This window comes from Panicum virgatum, chromosome 3K (assembly GCF_016808335.1).
Source record: "Panicum virgatum strain AP13 chromosome 3K, P.virgatum_v5, whole genome shotgun sequence".
Taxonomy (NCBI): domain Eukaryota; kingdom Viridiplantae; phylum Streptophyta; class Magnoliopsida; order Poales; family Poaceae; genus Panicum; species Panicum virgatum.
Window position 1 is genome coordinate 9,346,138 of NC_053138.1, and position 20,684 is coordinate 9,366,821.

Sequence of the window (20,684 nt, forward strand, 5' to 3'; positions counted from 1 at the left end):
CGCCTCGGTTAATCGATTTTGCGAGGCGATTTTCTGTAACCGCTTCAGTTAATAAAAAATGACCACCTGGTTAATGCAGGGCACTAATCGAGACAGTTAAAAATTGTGGCCGCCTCCGAGGCTATTTTTAAAAGTCATGGTTAATGTTTTTTTTGTAGTAGTGATAAACTGATGTGTTTAAATATAATTAGACTACATACCTAACTGCAGGTGATTAAAGGGTCAAAAAACTGAACAAACTTGTTTTGGAGCTAAATAGCCAAGTTCAAAAGAAAAGGAGCCAAGAAACAAAGCACAACATTTTTTAAGGCCAATAAATAATTCTCTCAAGAACACACATATGTCTCTCATGCCAACTTATTCATATATACAATCAGGGTGAAACGTAGTCATAGTAATAGTATTGCCTTTCTTTTTAACAACAACACAACCACGGCACAAGATCGAAGCAGCACATTTGAATAAAGGGTCAGTTGGATTCATGCCACTCCAACTTCTTGAAATTGGATTTCATGTTGAAATCTATGCCATTGAGTGGCATGATTTTGAACATGAAATCCAATTTCACGGAGTTGTGGTGGCATGAATCAATTTTCTCTTGAATAAAACCCTAAACTTCCCGTAGATAGATGCATGCTCGCCCTAAACTAGAGCTTGGCGTGCTTCTTGATGCTGGCCTCATGGCTCGTCATCTCCTCAGGTCTCGACGGGTTGGCTACTAGCATGGTAACTCTTGCTGTGGACACGAGGTCCTTGCGTTCTCCCGTGGAAGGATCTGCCCGCCATATCTGGACCTCCCAGACCTGCATATATATATGCCAAGACGGACCACGAAACGTTTCATCAGCTGCCAGCAGTCAGCGGTTGCCATATATATGTATGTATGCTCAAGATATCAATTATATATGCTAATGATGGTCTCTGTCCATGGCTGCCTGTGAAGGTGTTGACGTTACGTCACAATCGTCAGAGAACCGGGTCAACCTTGAGCTTGAGCAGTTGAAGCTGAACCAACGGTCAAGCGAAGTGATCGCCCACGTTACGCCGCTGACCCGGAACTCCCGGCCGCCGTCGTCGTTTCTAATTAAAACAATAGGTGGTCTAATTCGTCCGATTGTTAATTAATTCGGTGAAGCAGCCATGCCGATCGATCGCAGCAAGCAAACTCTATGAATGCCGATCGATCGCAGCAAGCAAACTCATGACAAATGAATTGCTTCAAATAAATTTATCATATACAGGCGATGAGATTGAAGCCCATGGAGTTTGAATTTGTATGAACAGGGGGGGGGGAAGGACCGAGGTGGACCTGGATGGTGCGGCCGAGCTGGACGGGGCTGGCCTGCGCCTGGACGAGGTCGCCGAGGCGGGCGGGGCGGAGGTGGTTGATGGACAGCTGCACGCCGGCCACCCTCCGGCCCCCGGACGCCATGTACGCGCCCACGCTCGCCAGGGACTCCGCCGCCAGCGCCGACACGCCGCCGATCAGCACCCCGAACGGCTGGCAGCAGGTGGCGGTGACGGGGAGCCGCCCGGCGACCTCGCGCGCGCTGATGGTGGTGAACTCGAAGCCCAGCGCGTGGAGGGCCTTGTCCGCCACGGCGCCCTCCTCGTCCGCCCCCGCTGGGGGAGTCGTCGGCGGAGGAGCCTTATTGCTGGCACGGTCGCCGCCGGCCATCGTCGTCGCTGCCAACAAGCAGCGCCTGTCCCTGCAAACTGGAAAGGGTGCTCAAACTCGAGCCTCGAGCGTGAGTGCAACGAGGGGAGGGGAGGGTAATAAAGCGCCAGCTGAAGCTGAGGAGGACGTACGCGCGCTGACCATGGCTGGCTCAGCTGCTTGCTCTCCGCCGCTGGTGTTGATGTCAGTGGGCTTGCTTGGGCTGTACGTGCGCATCGTATGTATCTGGGCATGCATCGGGCTGGGCTTGAATGGGCCGCCAAAGGGAACACTGGGCCTAATTGTTACACCCTCTCGTCATCTCGTGCCCTGTGGCCCATCATGCTGTGCTTATTCCTCTTTTTGGCTCCCTCCCTCCCTGCTCTACCTTTATTTATTCCGTCTTCTCAGTTGCAAAGCATCTCAGAAAAATAAAGTTGCAAAGGATAACCCATGTACTTAAATCACGAAAGTTTGCTAAAAAAGAACTTAAATCAGTAAAGGGGGTTTATAAGTTGTCTACGTGTGTTTTGGAAAAGAAAAGAGCACGATGATGATAAGGTAAAGCTTGTGACCACCACATGTGGCACCGTCTAATAATCGGTCCATCCCATGTGCTACATCACTGTACATGTCGAGCATATCCTTATTAAATTTTTTTGTCAGAAAAAGGTATGCACGTCGAGCGAGCATTTATCATTGTCGAATGTTAACCCAGCAATCACCGGCGAGAAGTAATCATTATTACCAGCAAATTAAATTAAAAGAGCTTTGTGCTCCAGTTAGGTCAGGAAGTGGGCTCCCCATGATAACGGAGTTCATATGTATACTCTAATCTGGGCATTAGGCTGTCCCAGGAATAATAATCGTATCTATCCATTTATTTGTGCAGTTGTCTCTGTCATTTGGCACACAACAATAGTTAGATTGTCTTCCCACTTCTCTCTCCCATCAAGCTAAGAGAATAATTAATCATGCCAGGTTAGTTGTTCTCCCATATGCATATGTTCTCGGTCGCCAGGTAGGTAGGACGACTAAACCCCTTGATTACTCGATGCTCACCCATACCCGATCAATCACTAGCTCAATAGCTAGCTATCAGCAGCACCTAACTGAAGTACGGCCCAGGCCTAAATCTATGTGATGTGTACGCACGGCCAGTGTGTGGAGGAGGCCGTACCACACGGTTTCAGCGACGGATGGATGGTCAGGGATTCGTTCGGTTCGGCCTGCTGCCTACCCGGCTGCTGTCGAAAAGCGCAAATTCGATCGGAACCCTCCTACTACCTGTCGTCGCCGCCGAACCAGACGACCATCAGCAATAGCAATATGCATCAAGTCGCTCGATCTCAGCGACTATAAATGCAAACGTCTTATTAGCAGTAATGCCGTGCTCAAGCAAGAGTTTAATTAACTGCTTATTACTCGTAGAGAGCACGCTCAAGCTAGTAGAGTGTCTTCAAGTAGTGTTTCCCCGTCGTGGTCGGTGAGTGTTTTGCGAGCGAGAGCTCCGGCCGGAGCGTGACGTGCTTATGGGGAGGCCAGCGGGCAGGAAGCGCGCCGCCGTGCTGGGCTTCCTCGGCTTCGCGGCGGCGGCGGAGACGACGGCGGGGAGAGATGAGCAAGAAGCAGCGTCGTGGCAGCGGAGCCAGCAGCAGCAGCAGCAAGCGGCGAGCGCTGCGCCGTGGACGAGGGCGCCGCCTGAAAGCAGCGGCGGCGACGACGACATCGACCGCCGGGCGTCCGAGGTCATCGACCGGGTCCACCGCGGCATGCTGCTCGCCGGCGCGCGGGACGACGCGGCGCCGCGGCCGCACTGCTAGCTGCCGCAGGCCGCCGGAGGCGCGGTGCGGTGGTCGGTCACCAGCTCACCGCCCGCACCACGGCACCGTACGCGCCGTGCGGGCTAGCTAGCCGGGCCCGTCTGGTTAGGTTGGTTGGTTTGGACGGTTGCGTAACTTGCGTTGTGCTCGCTTGTTCCGGTGTACCGACTGCGCAGTCGAGCCGGTCGCTGCCGACGCGCCACCGGGTAACGATGTGATGGAGCACATGCTTGGCCGGCGGCGGGCACACGACGGCAGCCTATCTCTGTTCCTTCCATATGCTACTGCTACATTTTCATTTCTGCGCCGCCCCGCCTTGGGGAACTCGAGCGAGTCACGTGAACGCAAACAAAGAGCTCGCTTTCCCCATCCGGTGACGGCACAAACAGAGTAGTAGGATATGGCTAGATAAAGTCTCGGTGGTCCATGTCTGAATCTGTATACTTGTTTACGCTGCCTGCCCGATGCATGGATTCAGCCAGTTCTGCAGGTTTTCTTTCTGAAAGCATGCAGTTCTGAATTTACTTTGTGCCCATCAAAACTGTAGCATCATATTCAGATGTTCAGTCGTTGATCAGTACTACTAGTACTTCTCTGCTCTGCTTGCTGCCTGCTTGATGTTGATTTCCGCTTACACATGCTCATCATCAGGTCCATTTCTTTATGCGCGTTCGAGCTGCCGAGCCCCGGATGGAGCTCTCATGCATCTGACCATGCATGTGACACGCATCTGATGGTATGAACGCGCGTACTCAATCAGTCCAGTCGTCGATGCATGCCAATGTGACAATGCCGGAGACAATAACCGGCCATCACATGGATGCACGAGCATCTCCGCCCATATTTTTTTTAGAAGTCGCTGTGTTTTGCAACCTCCAATGTTTTTTTCTTTTGATTGGTTGTTTATACTACTTGTATAAATAAGTATACTACTGTACTCCTACCGACGTCGTCCTCCACCACTCCACACAGGAGTGCTCGAATCCTGTGCTCCCTAATCAGCACTTGAATTCTTTTCCTCTGGTCTCGTGCATCATTAGATACTCTGTCAGAGCACATAAACACGCACATGATTCGTTGTGGCTGAGACCGGACACGGAGGGAAACCGTTGGTGATGGCGCCGGCCGGTCGTCACCGCGGTGGCCGGCGCCCGGAGCGGTTTTCTAGGCCTCCTTGCTTTTTTTGCAGGAGAGAGAGAGAGAGAGAGAGAGAGAGAGAGAGAGAGAGAGAGAGAGAGAGAGAGAGAGAGAGAGAGAATGCATATGCATTGCATACAACGCAAGCAGCCAAAGGGTCAAAGCCGACTGGTTTCAGTGTAGCAGAAGCACTGTTCTGGGGCCGCCGCGTTGATCAGAGAGGTGGCCACCGCTCTGCCGCGGGAAACATGCGTGCATGCATCGCGCGCGCGAGGCTGGGGCCGGCGCCGGCGAGCACACGCCTCGCCTTGACGGCTTGTGGTCTGGGCGGCGCGGCCTCTCGGGCCCCGCCCCGCATCTCCATCTCCAGCTCCGGCTCCGGCTGCTGCTCCTCCGTGCATGTGCGCCTGCAGCATGCGACCTCATGATTCTGTCCTTTTAGCACCCTATCCGTTCAAGATGGAGCCGGTGCACGTGCCGCCATGCGCGCCCTGTCGTCCCCACACCTCCACCATTCTGTTCGCACTCCCATTGCGTCCATCTGCATGTCCTTACAAGTCCGATCCTCTTGCTAGACATCGCGATGTGAGACCGTCCAGAACTAAACCCCAAAAAAAACACAGTAGAATTGTTTTGCAAAATGATCCTGTAAAATCTCATGGAGTTGATCAATCTTTGTTTCGAACCGTTCACGTATCATTATTCAAAGTCTTAGTATTCACGGGAGCGTCAGGGATCCTTGGTTTCACGGGAACTCATTCCCGATCCAATTGTCAACTTTCAGATTAACTATACACTACGTAGTAGTAGTATCTCGTAACGATACTCTAATGTGACGGGAATGATTACTTAACGTTATAGAAACATTTTATTTAAAGGAGAGAAAGAGAGAAGATCGATTCCCTCTCTGGCTCTCAGTCTCTCTCTCTCTCTCTCTTCTCATTATCAGGACGCATGTGCCTCACGCTACCGTGTCCGCGACCCGACCCGGAGCGCCGTCGGATCGCCGGAGCTCCGGCGATCCCACGGCTCAAAGCGGCCGGTTTGGCCGGGGCGCCAGTTGCTTTTCAATTGAGGCCGAATAAATTTATGTTTCTTGGGTCGACATCAACGTGCACCCCCACCAATCTTGTCTTCCGGATCTTGCCTCCCACCTTCCTCTTCCTCTCGCCTCACTCTTTCTTTCTTTGTTTCTTTTTTCTCCCTTGCATTTCTCTCTCCTCTTCTCGCCATGGACGGGTATATATATGGGCGCAAAGGCCCCGCCAGAGTAGCTGTTGTTTACCACAGCACAGTACTTGTTCGATCCCACCAGCATACACAAAAGACACCGATTCATTCCAGCACAGTCCGATCCTTTATCTGTACCACGATACCAGCATCGAGCAGCAGTAGCACGCAGCGGACTGCATTTCAGCATGGGTTCTTGGGTGCGCACCATCACGACGCCCTTCAGGAAGATGCTCAACCCGCAGCGGGACGGCAAGAAGACGCCGCGCCACCACCACCCCCAATCTCCTTCATCAGGTAAATACATAGTTCTTTTGGTTTTCCCCATCCATTACGATCTAGCGATGAACAATGGAAGCTCTTGGTGCTCATGATGATGACGACCTGCTTGCCTGCAGCCATGGAGCACAGCGGCGAGATGGAGAGGTCGCAGCTCTACGGCGAGGTGATGGCGTGCACGTACGAGGACGTGCAGGTCATGTGGTCCATGCTCGACAAGGCCAGGATCTGCAGCGCCGCAGCCTCGTGACCTTGCTTCGTCCACAGACCCATCCGATCCGTCCGTCCATGGCGATGACGACCTGATGACGAGAACGAGATCGACCCACCAGTACATACAACACAGCCATAGCCATTCATTGCAAAGCAAGCTCTTGGCGACGACGACTGCGGGCGAACTGCAGCGCGAGCTCTTTACCTGCAGATCAACTGCTGCCGAGGCGGCATGCAAGTTCTCAAACTTTTTTTTTTCATTTAGTTGAGTTCGTGTGGCGTAGCACGAATGGTGGTGGTGGAGTCTGAATCCCCATTGCTGGCACACAAGGGTCATGGTGATGAAAGGTGTGCTGGCTGTCTTGGAGAGATTTAGTGACTGACGCCATAACATTAGCTTAGGTGTTGCTGCTTTTGAGGCCATGCACGATGCTTTGTTTCCTCTTATTTTCTGTTTTGGTGTCAGAGATGCATGTATTCATCATCCGATGCATGAGCTTATAGAGTACTCCACTTTTAGAGATCTGAACCGCTTGCAGTCCTGCACTAACTTTGCTTCTATTTTGACTCTCGACTATTTTACTTTTATATTCTTACAGTCCTCAAATCTTTGACTCTTTGTACCTCCCTATCTAGTCGTATAGTTTGATGCTTCCACCTAAGGACCATAAAAAACGCTCTTTTATCTTAAGAACAACACCACCTATATGTGGTATGTCAAAGCCTTAATTACTTCTATCCTGAGAAAATTTTTATGGGACAAACAGACCTCAAGTCTACACAGTGATTCTAAAGGGCAAGCAGCCTGGAAACAAGGGAGTAGCATTATGAGTGTTTTTACAATCCAGCTGAAATAATGGAGCTACACTTTTTTATTCACTAGCCTACTTCATATTTGAAGTGAATACAAAAATAGAGGGTGGAGATGAACATCAAACTGCAGCACTGCTAATATTGTTGTTGACTTCAGAAGTTCAGATCGATCAATTGGAAACTGAAAGTTCAAATAAACTACTCGCAGTATAACTTTTCCATACACTTTTCTTCTCCCACACAAATGTTCCTACTGCACATTTCAAGTGAATACAAAAATAGAGGGTGGAGATGAACATCAAACTGCAGCACTGCTAATATTGTTGTCGACTTCAGAAGTTCAGATCGATCAATTGGAAACTGAAAGTTCAGATAAACTACTTAGCAGTATAATTTTTCTATACACTTTTCTTCTCCCACACAAATGTTCCTACTGCACATTTGAAGTGAATACAAAAATAGAGGGTGGAGATGAACATCAAAAACTTTTTTACCTGCAGATCAACTGCTGCCGAGGCTGCATGCAAGTTCTCAAACTTTTTTATTTTTCCTTTAGTTGAGTTCGTGTGGCATAGCACGAATGGTGGCGGAGTCTGAATCCCCATTGCTGGCACACAAGGGTCATGGTGATGAAGGTGTGCTGTCTGTCTTGGAGAGATTTAGTGACTGACGCTGCAACATTAGCTTAGGTGTTGCTGCTTTTGAGGCCATGCATGATGCTTTGTTTCCTCTTATTTTTCTGTTTTGGTGTCAGAGATGCATGTATTCATCATCATCCGATGCATGAGTTTATAGAGTACTCCACTTTTAGAGATCTGAACCGCTTTGCAGTCCCTGCACTAACTTTGCTAGCTTCTGTTTTGACTCTCGACTACTTTACTTCTATATTCTTACAGTCCTCAAATCTTTGACTCTCACCATAAAAAAGGCTCTTTTATCTTAAGAACACCACCACCTATATGTGGCATGTCAAAGCCTTAATTACCGCTATGCTGAAGAAATTTTTATGGGATAAACAGACCTCAAAGTCTACACAGCGATTCTAAAGGGCAAGCAGCCTGGAAACAAGGGTTTGTATTTATCCAGCTGGATTGTAAAAACAGACCCTCGTATTTACAATCCAGCTGAAATAATGGAGCTACAATTTTTTTATTCACTAGCCTACTGCATATTTGAAGCGAATACAAAAATAGATGGTGGAGATGAACATCAAACTGCAGCACTGTTAATATTGTTGTTGACTTCAGAAGTTCAGATCGATCAATTGGAAACTGAAAGTTCAAATAAACTACTCAGCAGTATAATTTTTCTATACACTTTTCTTCTCCCACACAAATGTTCCTACTGCACATTTGAAGTGAATACAAAAATAGAGGGTGGAGATGAACATAAAAAACTGCAGCACTGCTAATATTGTTGTTGACTTCAGAAGTTATGATCGATCAATTGGAAACTGAAAGTTCAGACAAAACTACTCAGCAGTATAATTTTTCTATACACTTTTCTTCTCCCACACAAACATTTAGTAGTCTCTTGCTTTCAAACTTTACAGTTCGAAAATTTCTGTAATAAACTTAGAAAGCATATGTACTTTTGCAGAACATACAACTCCAAATCAAGGGTACCGTGGGCCAAACCTTCTCTGTTGGATTACTGATGATGTGGCCCAATGCCTACAGGTTGGGCCGCGATTCGGTGAATAAATTAATCCTGGGTCACAAATTTAACTTACTTTCTGTAGTCTACAAGCAGGTCCTTCCTTCCTAAAGGCCGTGCGGCCTGTTAAGGAATAATCGCCACGGATCCCAGATCCGTTTCCAGCCCAGAAGATTACGGGGCCTTGAGGAAGTAGACGGGTTACGGGCCTGAAGGCCTCATCATTGATAGGTCGGTTACATGATCAGTCAACCATTATTAATCCGTTACGAGCAACATGAGAAAGGTCATGTTACGGACCTGAAAGCCTCATCGTTGACAGGATCACAAGTTAGCCTAAATAATAAAGGCTAAACAATGTCGAGAAAAATGTTGAGAGGTGTAAGGGTGTGAGATGTCAGGATATAAAAACCACTATGGCATAGAAAAGATGTTCATGCCACACGTGTGGAGGTGTATAAAGAAGTTTAATTTTGAAGAATGCTCTGTGCAAAGAGAAAAGTGTTCCATGCACACATATACCACATGTAGCCATAAACATACGCAGTCATGAGATTAGCATGTCCCATTTCAAAGGGTGTAGTTGGGTACCTTTGTTTGTTAGCTTGGTGCAATTTGTTTTAGCCCATTATATAATAGTACTACTTGTTGAAACATTTTGCACACAACATGTTAGTTTCCAATGTGAGCTAAATATATATTCTTCGTTGTTGATTAATAATGGCTTATGCCATGTAATGATAATGCAAAATGAATGAAGTAACAAACTTAAACGTTATCTTGACACCACTTTATTCCGGTAATCATAAGTGGAGTTCACTTCAGCCTTAAGTGTAGTGACCATAACCTCCTGGTCATGTGAAAAGTGCATACATTAAATCTTCTACTGTAAAGAAGAATTTATAAAAGCACAGCTTCCATAAAATTGATCAAATTCAGAATACATAAAGGAATATTCTATTCGCTCTAACTATATTGCTGATAACAAACTCCACACGACTTGACTCAAAACAAATGAAACAAAAGCGTAACATAGATTGTACATTCGCCTGAACATTAGGCTTGCATATGCAGCACTTATTTCTGGCTGGCTGAGATAGAAGCCCTTCACAAGGATAGAGAGAATGGGCTGCCATGCATGCGTGTCTGAACTGTATGCGAATCGAAACTAACGCCTTATTTCTTATGCCTGTCTGCTGCTATTGTACTGTGAGAGCAGAGAGATCCAAGCACTTTCTTGCTTCCATTAATCGAAATGCTGCTGGCACTACCACACGATGCATATTAGCAACAATCAAAATGAAGTAATGAACTTCATCGTTAATAACTTGACAGCACTTCACTCCATTAATCCCAAATAATGGAGGAGTACACCAACCTAATAAGACTTAAGTGTAATGAACATAAAATTTTTGGTGTACCAATATTATATTTCAAGAAAAAAATAATGTAATTGCTAATGTGAAAAGAGCACACCTTAAATCCTCAATCAGAGATCAACTCTAGAAAGAATGTATAAAGCACAACTTTCATGAAATCAATCAAATTCAGAGTACATATATAGAGCCATGTTGTAAGGACCCATCGATGACTAACTCACACACGCGACTCGACTGAAAGCAAATGAACAAAACACAATTTTCATGAAATTGATCAAATTCAGAGTTTTAGCCTTGTGTAAGTAGACTCTGACTCCATTGACGACTAATTCACAGTTTCACACACACAACTTGACTGAAAGCAAATGAACAAAACACAATGTATAAATTACAACTTTCACGAAATTGATTAAATTTCAGAGTACATAGAGATAGAGCCCTGTTGTAAGGGCTCCATTGACAGCTAACTCAGTCTCACACACGACTACTCGACTGAAAGGAAAATGAACGAAACACAACATAGAAGCCTTATTTCTTGTTGGATGAGAAACAAGCCCTTATTTCTGGCTGATCGAATGATGTAGAAGCCCTTTACACAAGGGCCTTGAAGAAAGCTTCTTCAGAATACGCCGCCCACGTCCTGAGCAGTATCCTAGAAGCAGCCGCCGCCGCCACTTCAATCGCGGGGCTCAGCTCCCAGGCCACGGGGGAAGTTGACGCTCTCATCAGTAAGGAGCATCAGGCGCTGTTCCGCCAGCGCGGTGACGTCGAGGAGGACGCCGGTGGGCACATCGGCTACGCTGCGGCGTTCCAGGATGAGTTCGTGGAGGATGATGCGGATGTTCATCTCGTGGTTGGCGGTCCTGATCTTCCCTACCTCCTCTCTAAGCTTCTCGATGCGCTGGCGCAGGAGCTCCTCGTACCTCTGCAGGAGCAGGACGCCCCTGGCCTGTGCTTTCTTGCGGGCGACCCATTGGATCTTGACCTTCCTGGGAAGGCGAGCCATTTCGCAACAGATAAACCCTAGAGGGTCTCTAGGAAAAGAAAGGGGTTGTTTTCTCTCGGTTGGTGGGAGGAAGATGATGGAGAGGGGAGTCATCTTATAGGCTTATAGCCTGTCTGGCTGACGAACATGGAATGAAGCCGGGCTGAAAACTTGGCAAGGAGTAATGGCTGCGAGATCAGAACGCGACTGTGCAAATCAAAAGGAGATTTTTTTTTTCATTTCCCGGCTGGGATACAACTGGATACGCGCCTATCCTCATTTTATCTAGACACGTGGCTGGTACACAAAAAATATATTCCAGCCACAGTGATGTGTCAAGAAAATCTTACTATTACTAATTGGAAGCTCCTTTTGAAGCCTCCAGGTGAAGCCACCTAAGATCCTACGTTGACAGTCTAAAAAAATAGAAAAATTCTACAAATTCTCACAAAAATCAGAAACATCTGGCCATCAATTCGGCAACTCTAATCATAATAGTCATTGGATCTGTTATCTTTTTTAATAAATTACCCACCTTTGCCATTATGAAAATAGACTAAAATAACCCCCTAAATATGTATCTAAATTACTCACCTTTGCCATTATAAAAAATAATCTAAAGTAACCCTCTAATCTTCATGTAAATTACCCACTTATGCCATTATAAAATAATATCAAATAACCCCTAAATTTTCATATATATTATCTAATTATAAGATAATAAAAGTTAAAATCAACCCCAAATCTGAAACAAAATTATGTTATTATAATAAAATCTTAAAGCGCATCAATATAAAATTCTAAATTACTATTCCTATCATTATTAATACAATATTTATGTTATTATTTATATAAACATATATACTAACCATAAGGTGTTTATCACCATATATTCATGTACAAGAGAAGAGATGTTGTTCACATAGCTCAAATGAAGTGTTCAATTAAACACATGTCAAACATATATGGAGGTGTGATGCAAAGTGAGAAAAATTGTTAGTAACTAAACTTATCACATTTATTATAATTATATAATAATAAATATGTATCTTTGTAGTACTGGATTAGAATATTTAATTGGTTAAAGAGAGCGTGAGATAGATAATTATTAGATATATCTAAATAGTCTGTGCGGAAGCACGGGTTGATAGACTAGTACTATGAATTGCTGTGATGAAGAGAGTGGAATATTCGTCCTTGCAGGCATATAGATCGACCAGTGTTTTTTCTTTATTTTTGCAAAATACAACACACATGCTCAAGTTCACACATACACATGCAAATTGATCACCCTACGAACATGCACACAAAATACTCCTTTGAACGCCTATATACGAGAGACTGGCCAAGCTACCACACGCACATGATGATCTACATGAGACGAATATCGATGCCCATCATTTCCATCCATGTGAGTAATTGGATATCCTTTGTTACCTTTATGCATGTTTTTTTGTTTTATTAATAATCCTATTTGTCAAAATATTTGGCTTGCCGAGTTAAAGTAAAGCTTCATATATTGATTTATAATGGTTTCTAGAAGTAGAAGAAATCTTAATGGAATAGCGCATGTATCCCCATGATGGTAACTGAGTACCATGATGTGGAACCTTGCTTGTCCGGTGATGATGATGCCACTCGATTAAATTCGAATTTCAACTATTTTGAATGCAAATGACTTACAAATCCATAATATCTCTTATTTGGAACATAAGATAATGTGTATAAGTATTATTAATGGAGTACAATCAGGGCCTATAATTGAAGCGCCATGACCCATTGACAAAGGATTTGTGCATATAAAAGTGTATTTTGTTGTCTACGAAATTAAATATGTGACAAAATAGTCTACATCCCCTTTACTTTGTTTATGAATATTTGTTTTGTAGTTTATGTTCAATAAGAAATGTTCTAGCCAAATGACGACAACCATACCAATAAAAACAAGTGAGATCAGAGTTAGCTGAGCATAAAAATACGCTAAAGTTGTATTATACTTTAGGTGCTACTTCTAAAAAACTTGATAAATGTAATAGCATATCCTATGAAAAATGATAAAGCTGAATGGACGAGTTTTTTCTACACTCGCGTGTAGCTACTCTCATCATCAGTATACCATCGTATGTATGTCCGCATACTCATTTACCACTTTGAGTATGTTCATATACTTATTCTAAGATACTTCAAAGGTATATACATGAAAAAATTCAAAAACAGCCCTATTTTTTAAATATACTATGATTATACCTTAGTATTAGTATATAAAATAAGTATGGCCATATACTCTATGTATAGTCACATACCCAACATATATATCATCATAGATATTCTAGTATGAACACATACTCCACATACATACTTTTCGTTTGATTAGATATGTCATATATCATGAGATACACATGTGGGAGTAGCTACAAGCGAGTGTGGAAAGAAATTTTCCAAGCTGAATATATAATATTAGATATTATGTTGTTTTGAGAATCTAAGTTAATTGAATTTCAGCTGATTGAACTAGAACTAGTGAGCTGCTTTACAATTGCGGTATCTATGTACCAATAATTCGAAGGCCCTTTGACTCCTTGTGATTTTTCTTTTCCTCTTCTTGCAATCCGAGTTGCCCATTCTCACCTACTACTAATGCTATTTTTCTTGACGATTTTATCCAGCAACTTTGAATCTTCTAATAACTCACATTCATGAAGTTGGAATATATATGGCCCCATTTTTAAGTTAGGAGTTCCAAAAGCAACAGGTGTTGATTAGATTCCAAAGCTAGAGTAGGAGATGCTCAACATAAAACTTCATATCATGGGTTAAGTGTAGTATGTAAAAGTTATGCATGCAATGCAAAGGCTTTGTCCAAAGATTTACATCAGGTATATAGATGTGGGAGCTGAATTCCCAAGGTGTCTACTCGGAGCAATCCTTATTATATGCTATTGTTAGCTTTCATGGGATTAAGCAGGTCTATACCCCAGTGATGTGGAAAATGGGGGTTCATCCTAGAATTCATGTGTGTTTTTTTTGCTCTTATTAGATAACAATAGACTTTTAACCAGAGATAACTTGGCCAAAAGAGAAGAGAAGTCTTATAGATACAACCAGTCTTTTCTGCTCAGAACATGAATCTGTGCACTATATTATGTTTGAGTGCTATGTGGCAATGCTGATTTGGGGCTATATTTCTAATGCTTGTGAAGTGGTTGGGCTCGATTGTGATTCAGTAGCAAAATGGTGGCTCAGGAATGAAACCTATGCTGACCTGAATGTGATGGCAGCTACAACAATGTGGTCAATTTGGAAACTAAGAAATGAACTTTGTTTTCAAGGTACGTTTGGAGGAACATCAAGGCATTGCTGATCAGGATCGTGATGAGGATGGCGAGGTGGTGGGAAAACGTAGAGCAGAGAAAGAGACTGGTTGCGCCTGGAGCAGTTTACTCCCTGTGTCCTGTAAAAATATAGCTACTTTAGAGTTTTTCGGACAGATTAAGGATGGAGAGTAAAAGTCTATATTACCCTTCTTTAGTTACCATGCACTAATTAAGAGAGTGATTAAGGCTTTCCTATTTAGCTTGCATGCAGATCTTCACACCATAATTAATTTGCATGCAAGGAGGGGCATTTTAGACCTCGCATACTAAAAAATTCTCTTGGGATATTAAAAGTAGCTATATTATGAGATAAAATTTGAACATTAAAAGTAGCTATATTTTGGGACAGAAGGAGTATTAGGAGGCTGGAGGTGGAGGTGACATCACCGTTAAAGCTAAGTTTAAAAAATACATTAAAGCCGTATTATACTCTAGGTACTTCTTATGAAAACCTTGATCAAATTAAATAGCATATCCTATATATATGAAAAAATATATAAAGCTGCATATAGAATATTAGATATATATTATGCTGTTTTTTTTTGAGGATCTAACTTGGTTGAATTGCAGCTGATTGAACTAGAACTAGAGCTGCTTTAAAATTGCGGTATCTATATATGTTACTGGCCGGTGATTCGAAGGCCCTAAACAGATTTTATTTGTGTCTGACTCTTGTGATTTTTCTTTTCCTCTTCTTGCAATCCGAGTTGCCCATTGTCTCCTACTACTAATGCTATTTTGCTTGATGATTTTATCCAGCAACTATGAATCTTCTAATATAATAACTCACATTCATGAACTTGAAACATATATGTATGACCCCATTTTTAAGTTAGGAGTTCCAACAGGTGATGATTAGATTCCAAAAAGCTAGAGTAGGAAATGATAATATATATGTTGCTTTATTTGAGTTGCTGGGGTGCAACAATCGACTACGAGGATATGGCTAGCAGCTTTTATCGGAACAAGAGATACAACATAAAACTTCACAACATGGGTTAAGTGTTGTACATAAAAATTATGCATGCAATGCAGCAGAGGCTTTGTCCAAAGATCAGATATAGATGGGTGCTGAGAGTGTAATGGAACTTCTTAAGGACGAATGAACTTAACGCTGGATAAATACATCAGATATATAGGTGGGTGCTGAGCGTATAATGTTTCAGCGAGGGCACCATTTGAGACTATAGAGATTTTATTGCAAATATATTATTTAAATTATTTATGAAACTGCATTATAGCATTCTACAGCCTTAGACTGTTCCCTTTGAGGAAAGGAATGAAGCTGTTGCAGTCCATAACAAATTTCATGTGCATCTCTGAATTGACTTGTGCGCAAGGCTCGGAAGACAAATCTTCTATATGATGTGAAAGTGTAAATGGTGAGCTTCCCATCCCGTCGTGAAGGTTCACTACGGGATTATTCCCCACATTTGCCGTGTGCCGTTTCCGGTAGTGGTTGTAAATACTTTGGTGCAGAGCCCTCAAAATCGTGAGAGTTCTTCTCCTGGGCAGAGTCAGATCGAGTCACGCAGGTTCACATATACACCTCTGTACTTCTGTAGGATGTCCGTGGCCTCTCGCACCACTGGCCAGATCACCGGTTCATGCATGCCCTTTTTCCTCGAACCTGTTTAATTTCTATTTTTATTGTGTAGCTTTTATTTTTTGTGAACTGAGAAATTCTTATCATGTGTTAGTGTTACACACCTCACACGTTCGTTATTACCTGTTCCTTTGCGAACTGCCTGTGGGTTTACTGAGAATAAAAGGCTAAGGTGTCCCTATTCAGTTCAGGAGCTATCAAATATTTTTGTATTTTCCATTTTATAGCATGCGGCACCTTTTGAGGTTCTGAATTGAACTAGTATATGTTAGCCTTCTTGATCATCATCAGCTTTGTTGCATCATAAATCTTCAAATGCTACTGTGTGAATGGTACAAATACAGTGCAGCAAATGTGAAATATATAATTCATTTTCATCTTTAACTGTACTGGGAATTTATAACAGATAAATTAAAGACCTATTTTAATTTCATAGTCATCACTAGAATTGCAAAGGATAGTAGTTTGAAAGAATACTATGCAACACCCCCAAAATAATGTCCACTCATCACTAAATCGAGAGGGGGAAAATATCTCAGAATAGTTTATGAGCTTATCATGTCCAGTTGATGGATGTTGGGAAATAGCTAGCATTGATTAATCAGATTTTCTCACTACAGGGTGAAGAAACAAAAAAAAATCCCCAAATAGAAGGCCGATATAATTATATGATAAAATGGTATCTGCCTTTTTTCCCCCCGGTGAAATCAGGATAAAAGCTTGGTGTGGAAATGCATGATCTCCGGAATGGACATCAGGGGCGCGTCAGGAAATGCAACCATTTCGGATTGGTTACGATTGTGGAAGATGCATGGAAGCTCCAAATGAAGTGAAAATTATCCTGTGAAGACCTTCACACAACAAGTCAACAACGTTCCTCGACCTCAAGAGAAGTAATGAGCGAAGAAGGATAGAGAACTTGATACATCCATACCCAGTTTGCGGGATCGTCAGATGGCGGTGGTCATGCAACAATATGCAGCCTTACGTCGGTGAGTGAACGGATGTGCATGTGGTAGCTACATCTCTGCAGAACATATCATCAGGCATATGACAGATCTCGAAACCTTATTACTGACAGTGAATATGGCCAGCTTAAACAACAGAACCTTTTTTTTTCTGTCTGTTGAGCCTGGGCCTGAAAGGTTGTTCATGGGATGCAGCTGTTAAATGAACTGAGATTATATTGGGTTCATTAAGAATGGGGGAATTAACCCGGTAACACCAGAAAGGCAGAAAACCGAACTGTAGTGGTGGTGGTGTATCGATGAACGCATTTTTTTAGATAAAGGAAAATCCCGGCCTCAACAACTCACAGGTGAGTGTCTACAGCCAAAAGCACACAAACACGCAGTACGCTGACTGCACGGCACATAGCTCAAAAGAACAAGTCATAACGCAAACTGAAACAACTATCAATTTCAGCTGCTATCCCTGCAGTCTTCCTCTGAAATTCCAGCCACCCTTTGCACTGAAGTCTAGCATCACTCACCTTACTTGAACAGTATCGATGAACGCATGTAGTAGTCTAGCATCACTCACCTTTAATCAGATTTTCTCACTACGCGGGGTGAAGAAACAAAAAAAAATCCCCAAATAGAAGGCCGATATAAGTGTTATATATGATAAAATGGTATCTGTGCCTTTTTTTGGGTGAAATCAGGATAAAAGTTTGGTGTGGAAATGCATGATCGCCGGAATGGACATCAGGGCGCGTCAGGTTCAGCAAGAAATGCAACCATTTCCGATTGGTTACGATTGTGGAGAAGATGCATGGAAGCTCCAAATGAAGTGAAAATTATCCTGTGGACCTTCACAAAACAAGTCAACAACGTTATCTCAAGAGAAGTAATGAGCGAAGAAGGATAGAGAACTTGATACTCCATACCCAGTTTGCGGGATCGTCAGATGGTGGTCATTCACTTCTGCAACAATATGGAGTCTAGTTTTGCAGCCTTATTACGTCGGTGGAGTGAACGGATGTGCATGTGGTAGCTACATCTCTGCAGAACATATCATCAGGCATATGACAGATCTCGAAACCTTACTGACAGTGAATGCCAGCCAAATGGCCAGCTTGAAAAACAGAACTTTTTTTTTTCTGTCTGTTGAGCCTGGGCCTGAAAGGTTGTTCATGGGATCGATGCAGCTGTTAAATGAACTGAGATTGGTTCATAAGAATGGGGAAATTAACCCAGTAACACCAGAAAGGGCAGAAAACCGAACTGTAGTGGTGGTGTTGTATCGATGAACGCATGCAGTAGTCGTACACTGTAGATAAGCTCAGACTGCAAGACTCTTTTCGCTGAACAACGACACGGTTATCATAACACCAGAGGAATAGATCTGAATGAAACATATATTGAACAGAAAGCAGATATAGAACACACTGTTGTGAAATTCAAATTCTGGATAGTACAAGGGCTACTCGATCTAAATACTCAGACTGACGACGACGCCGACGACCTCACACTAACTCGATCGACTCGGTTCTCTCGACCATTGATACTACGAAATCAAACAAAGCAAACACTACAGGATAGATTAATTCTGAGATTCATAGTGCAGGCAGCAACGCGTGCATTTTCTGATGCCCTCTACATGGGCTTGAAGCTCTCGAGGCCGTACTCCCTGAGGAGGCGATCCACGTCCTCAGATGTGGCCTGGCGACCACTGCCGTCGTCCATGATGGCATCTGCCATCTCAAGCAGGAAGCTTCCATCCCGGGGCTCGGCGTACAGGTCCAGGGGCTCGTCAACAACCGCACCAGCAGCGGCAGCCGGAGGCTCCGGCTCCGCCGCCGGCAGCAGAAGCGGCGCGTCAGCTACCATTGGCGGCTCCTGAAGCGCCGGCGCCGGCGCCACCACCAGCTCAGATTGCGGCGGCGGCGGCACCGGCTCCGGGTCCGGCAGCAGCAGCAGAAGCAGGTCAATCGGCACGTCATCTACGGGTGCCATAGCAAGAGGCGGCATCATCGGTGGCTCTGGCAACGGCGCCGGCAGCAGAAGCTGCGCCTCAGCTTCAGCTACCATTGGAGGCTCCTGAAGCGGCGGCGCCGGCGCCACCACCAGCTCAGATTGGGGCGGCAACGGCTCCGGGTCCGGCAGCAGCAGCAGAAGCAGGTCTAGCGGCGCGTCATCAAACAGTACTGGTGCCATCGCAAGAGGTGGCATCATCGGTGGCTCCGGCGCCGGCAGCAGAAGCGGCGCGTCAGCTACCATCGGTGCCATCGAAAGAGGTGGAACCACCGGTGGCTCCGGCTCCGGCGCCGGCAGCAGAAGCGGCGCGCCAGCTACCACTGGCGCCATCGCAAGAGGTGGCACCATCGGCGGTTCCTCCTGCAGCAGCTGCGGCGGCGGCGGCGGCGGCACCAGCGCGGATTGCGGCGGTGCCGGCTGCGCGTTCGCCACCATCGGCGGCGCCATAGCAACTGGCGGCACCATGGGTGACCGTGACTCTTGCAACGCCATCAGCGCCGCAGCCACAGCTTCCTCCAGCTGCTGCTGCGGGAGCGCCGCCGCTTGGGCAGCCTCCGAGCGGAGGAAGTTGACGCGGTCGGCGGTGACACTCCTTAGCGCGTCCAGCCCCGAGACGACGGCGCCGGTGAGCTCGCGGGGCAGATCGGCGAACTCACGGCGGCGGCCGAGGCTGATGTCGTTGAGGATGAGGTTGACCTCGAGCCGGCTGGCGCTGGCCCTGCAGTTGTCCAGCTTCCTCCTCATCTTCTCCGTGCGCCGGCGCATGAAGAGCTCGTTGTCCAGCCGGCGCGCCTCCTTGAGGGAGTCGGGGAGGTCTCGGTACCTCTGCAGTATCCCCGTGACCTCCTGGATCCCCGGCCAGACCTGCGGCTGGGCCTCGCCGCTGCCGTAGACGATCACCGCCGCAGGGACCTGGCAGAGGATGGAGAGATCGCGCGCCTTGTCGAACAGGGTGCCGCGGCGCTTGCGGAAGGACGCCTGCCGCTCGCTCTTCTGCACGATCCATTGGATCTTCACTTTCCCAGCACGAGGCATGGCGCAAGAACCCTAGGATCGGAATCGCTCGATCCCCAATCGGCCGGGGATGCAAAGAGGAAAAGTGTGTTCTGTGTTGTAGGCTTGTAGCCGTCTAGGTTGGGCGCCGTTGGTGTGAGAGCGACGAGAGGGAGAAGGCTCCTCCTTTCATAACTGTGGTCTGTCTGACAAAAACAGAAAGGAGTTATGGATCAGTAAAAATGGAACGGATTAAGAGCTAGCCTGAGAGCGAATCAAAATGATTTTGGTTTTTCTGGCTGGATGCGACGACTAGATGTATAATCAGGCTGCAAAGATTGAAATTCTTCTTAGCTTGCAGGTATATATTCAGGCAGCACTTTTGACCATTAATGTAGGCGCGTCAAAGATCACAAGACGCCAAACTGCTACCACTCATCCATCCATGAGATGTGTCAACATGTTCAATGACAGCATTATCGTAACGTCTAAATTGTTTGGTTACGTTTAATAACAAGAATAAATTTTGACACCCTGGTCGAATTTCTGATTAAAAAAACT

General features: G+C 45.2%; 3 protein-coding genes across 4 annotated transcripts; 2 read left to right on the forward strand and 1 right to left on the reverse strand.

Moving 5' to 3' along the window:
- Window positions 1-300: 300 nt before the first annotated feature.
- LOC120701206 (1,4-dihydroxy-2-naphthoyl-CoA thioesterase 1-like) lies at window positions 301-1,943 on the reverse strand. 2 transcript variants are annotated; one of them, XM_039985342.1, is made up of 3 exons: window positions 1,310-1,943; window positions 608-803; window positions 301-466 (listed from the first exon to the last, which is right to left on the reverse strand). In XM_039985342.1, the coding sequence occupies exons 1-2, from the start codon at window positions 1,676-1,678 to the stop codon at window positions 648-650; spliced, it is 525 nt and encodes a 174-aa protein (XP_039841276.1). In that variant the 5' UTR covers window positions 1,679-1,943; the 3' UTR covers window positions 301-466; window positions 608-647. The 2 variants fall into 2 exon arrangements, with proteins under 2 accessions (XP_039841276.1, XP_039841275.1); XM_039985341.1 differs by having other exon boundaries at window positions 301-803.
- A 1,119-nt stretch (window positions 1,944-3,062) lies between these two features.
- LOC120701208 lies at window positions 3,063-4,006 on the forward strand. The gene has a single exon (XM_039985343.1). The coding sequence runs from the start codon at window positions 3,190-3,192 to the stop codon at window positions 3,478-3,480; it is 291 nt and encodes a 96-aa protein (XP_039841277.1). The 5' UTR covers window positions 3,063-3,189; the 3' UTR covers window positions 3,481-4,006.
- A 1,807-nt stretch (window positions 4,007-5,813) lies between these two features.
- Window positions 5,814-6,864, forward strand: LOC120701209. The gene is made up of 2 exons (XM_039985344.1): window positions 5,814-6,144; window positions 6,246-6,864. The coding sequence occupies exons 1-2, from the start codon at window positions 6,036-6,038 to the stop codon at window positions 6,374-6,376; spliced, it is 240 nt and encodes a 79-aa protein (XP_039841278.1). The 5' UTR covers window positions 5,814-6,035; the 3' UTR covers window positions 6,377-6,864.
- The last annotated feature ends 13,820 nt before the right edge of the window (window positions 6,865-20,684 follow it).

What these genes read in the sequence shown, in the direction of transcription:
- LOC120701206 (XM_039985342.1), bottom strand. Translation starts at nt 1,678, where the DNA reads ATGGCCGGCGGCGACCGTGCCAGCAATAAGGCTCCTCCGCCGACGACT. An exon ending in AGCTCGGCCGCACCATCCAG is followed by an intron (nt 804 to 1,309) that starts GTCCACCTCGGT and finishes ATATATATGCAG; the next exon opens with GTCTGGGAGGTCCAGATATG.
- LOC120701208 (XM_039985343.1), top strand. Translation starts at nt 3,190, where the DNA reads ATGGGGAGGCCAGCGGGCAGGAAGCGCGCCGCCGTGCTGGGCTTCCTC.
- LOC120701209 (XM_039985344.1), top strand. Translation starts at nt 6,036, where the DNA reads ATGGGTTCTTGGGTGCGCACCATCACGACGCCCTTCAGGAAGATGCTC. An exon ending in CCCCCAATCTCCTTCATCAG is followed by an intron (nt 6,145 to 6,245) that starts GTAAATACATAG and finishes GCTTGCCTGCAG; the next exon opens with CCATGGAGCACAGCGGCGAG.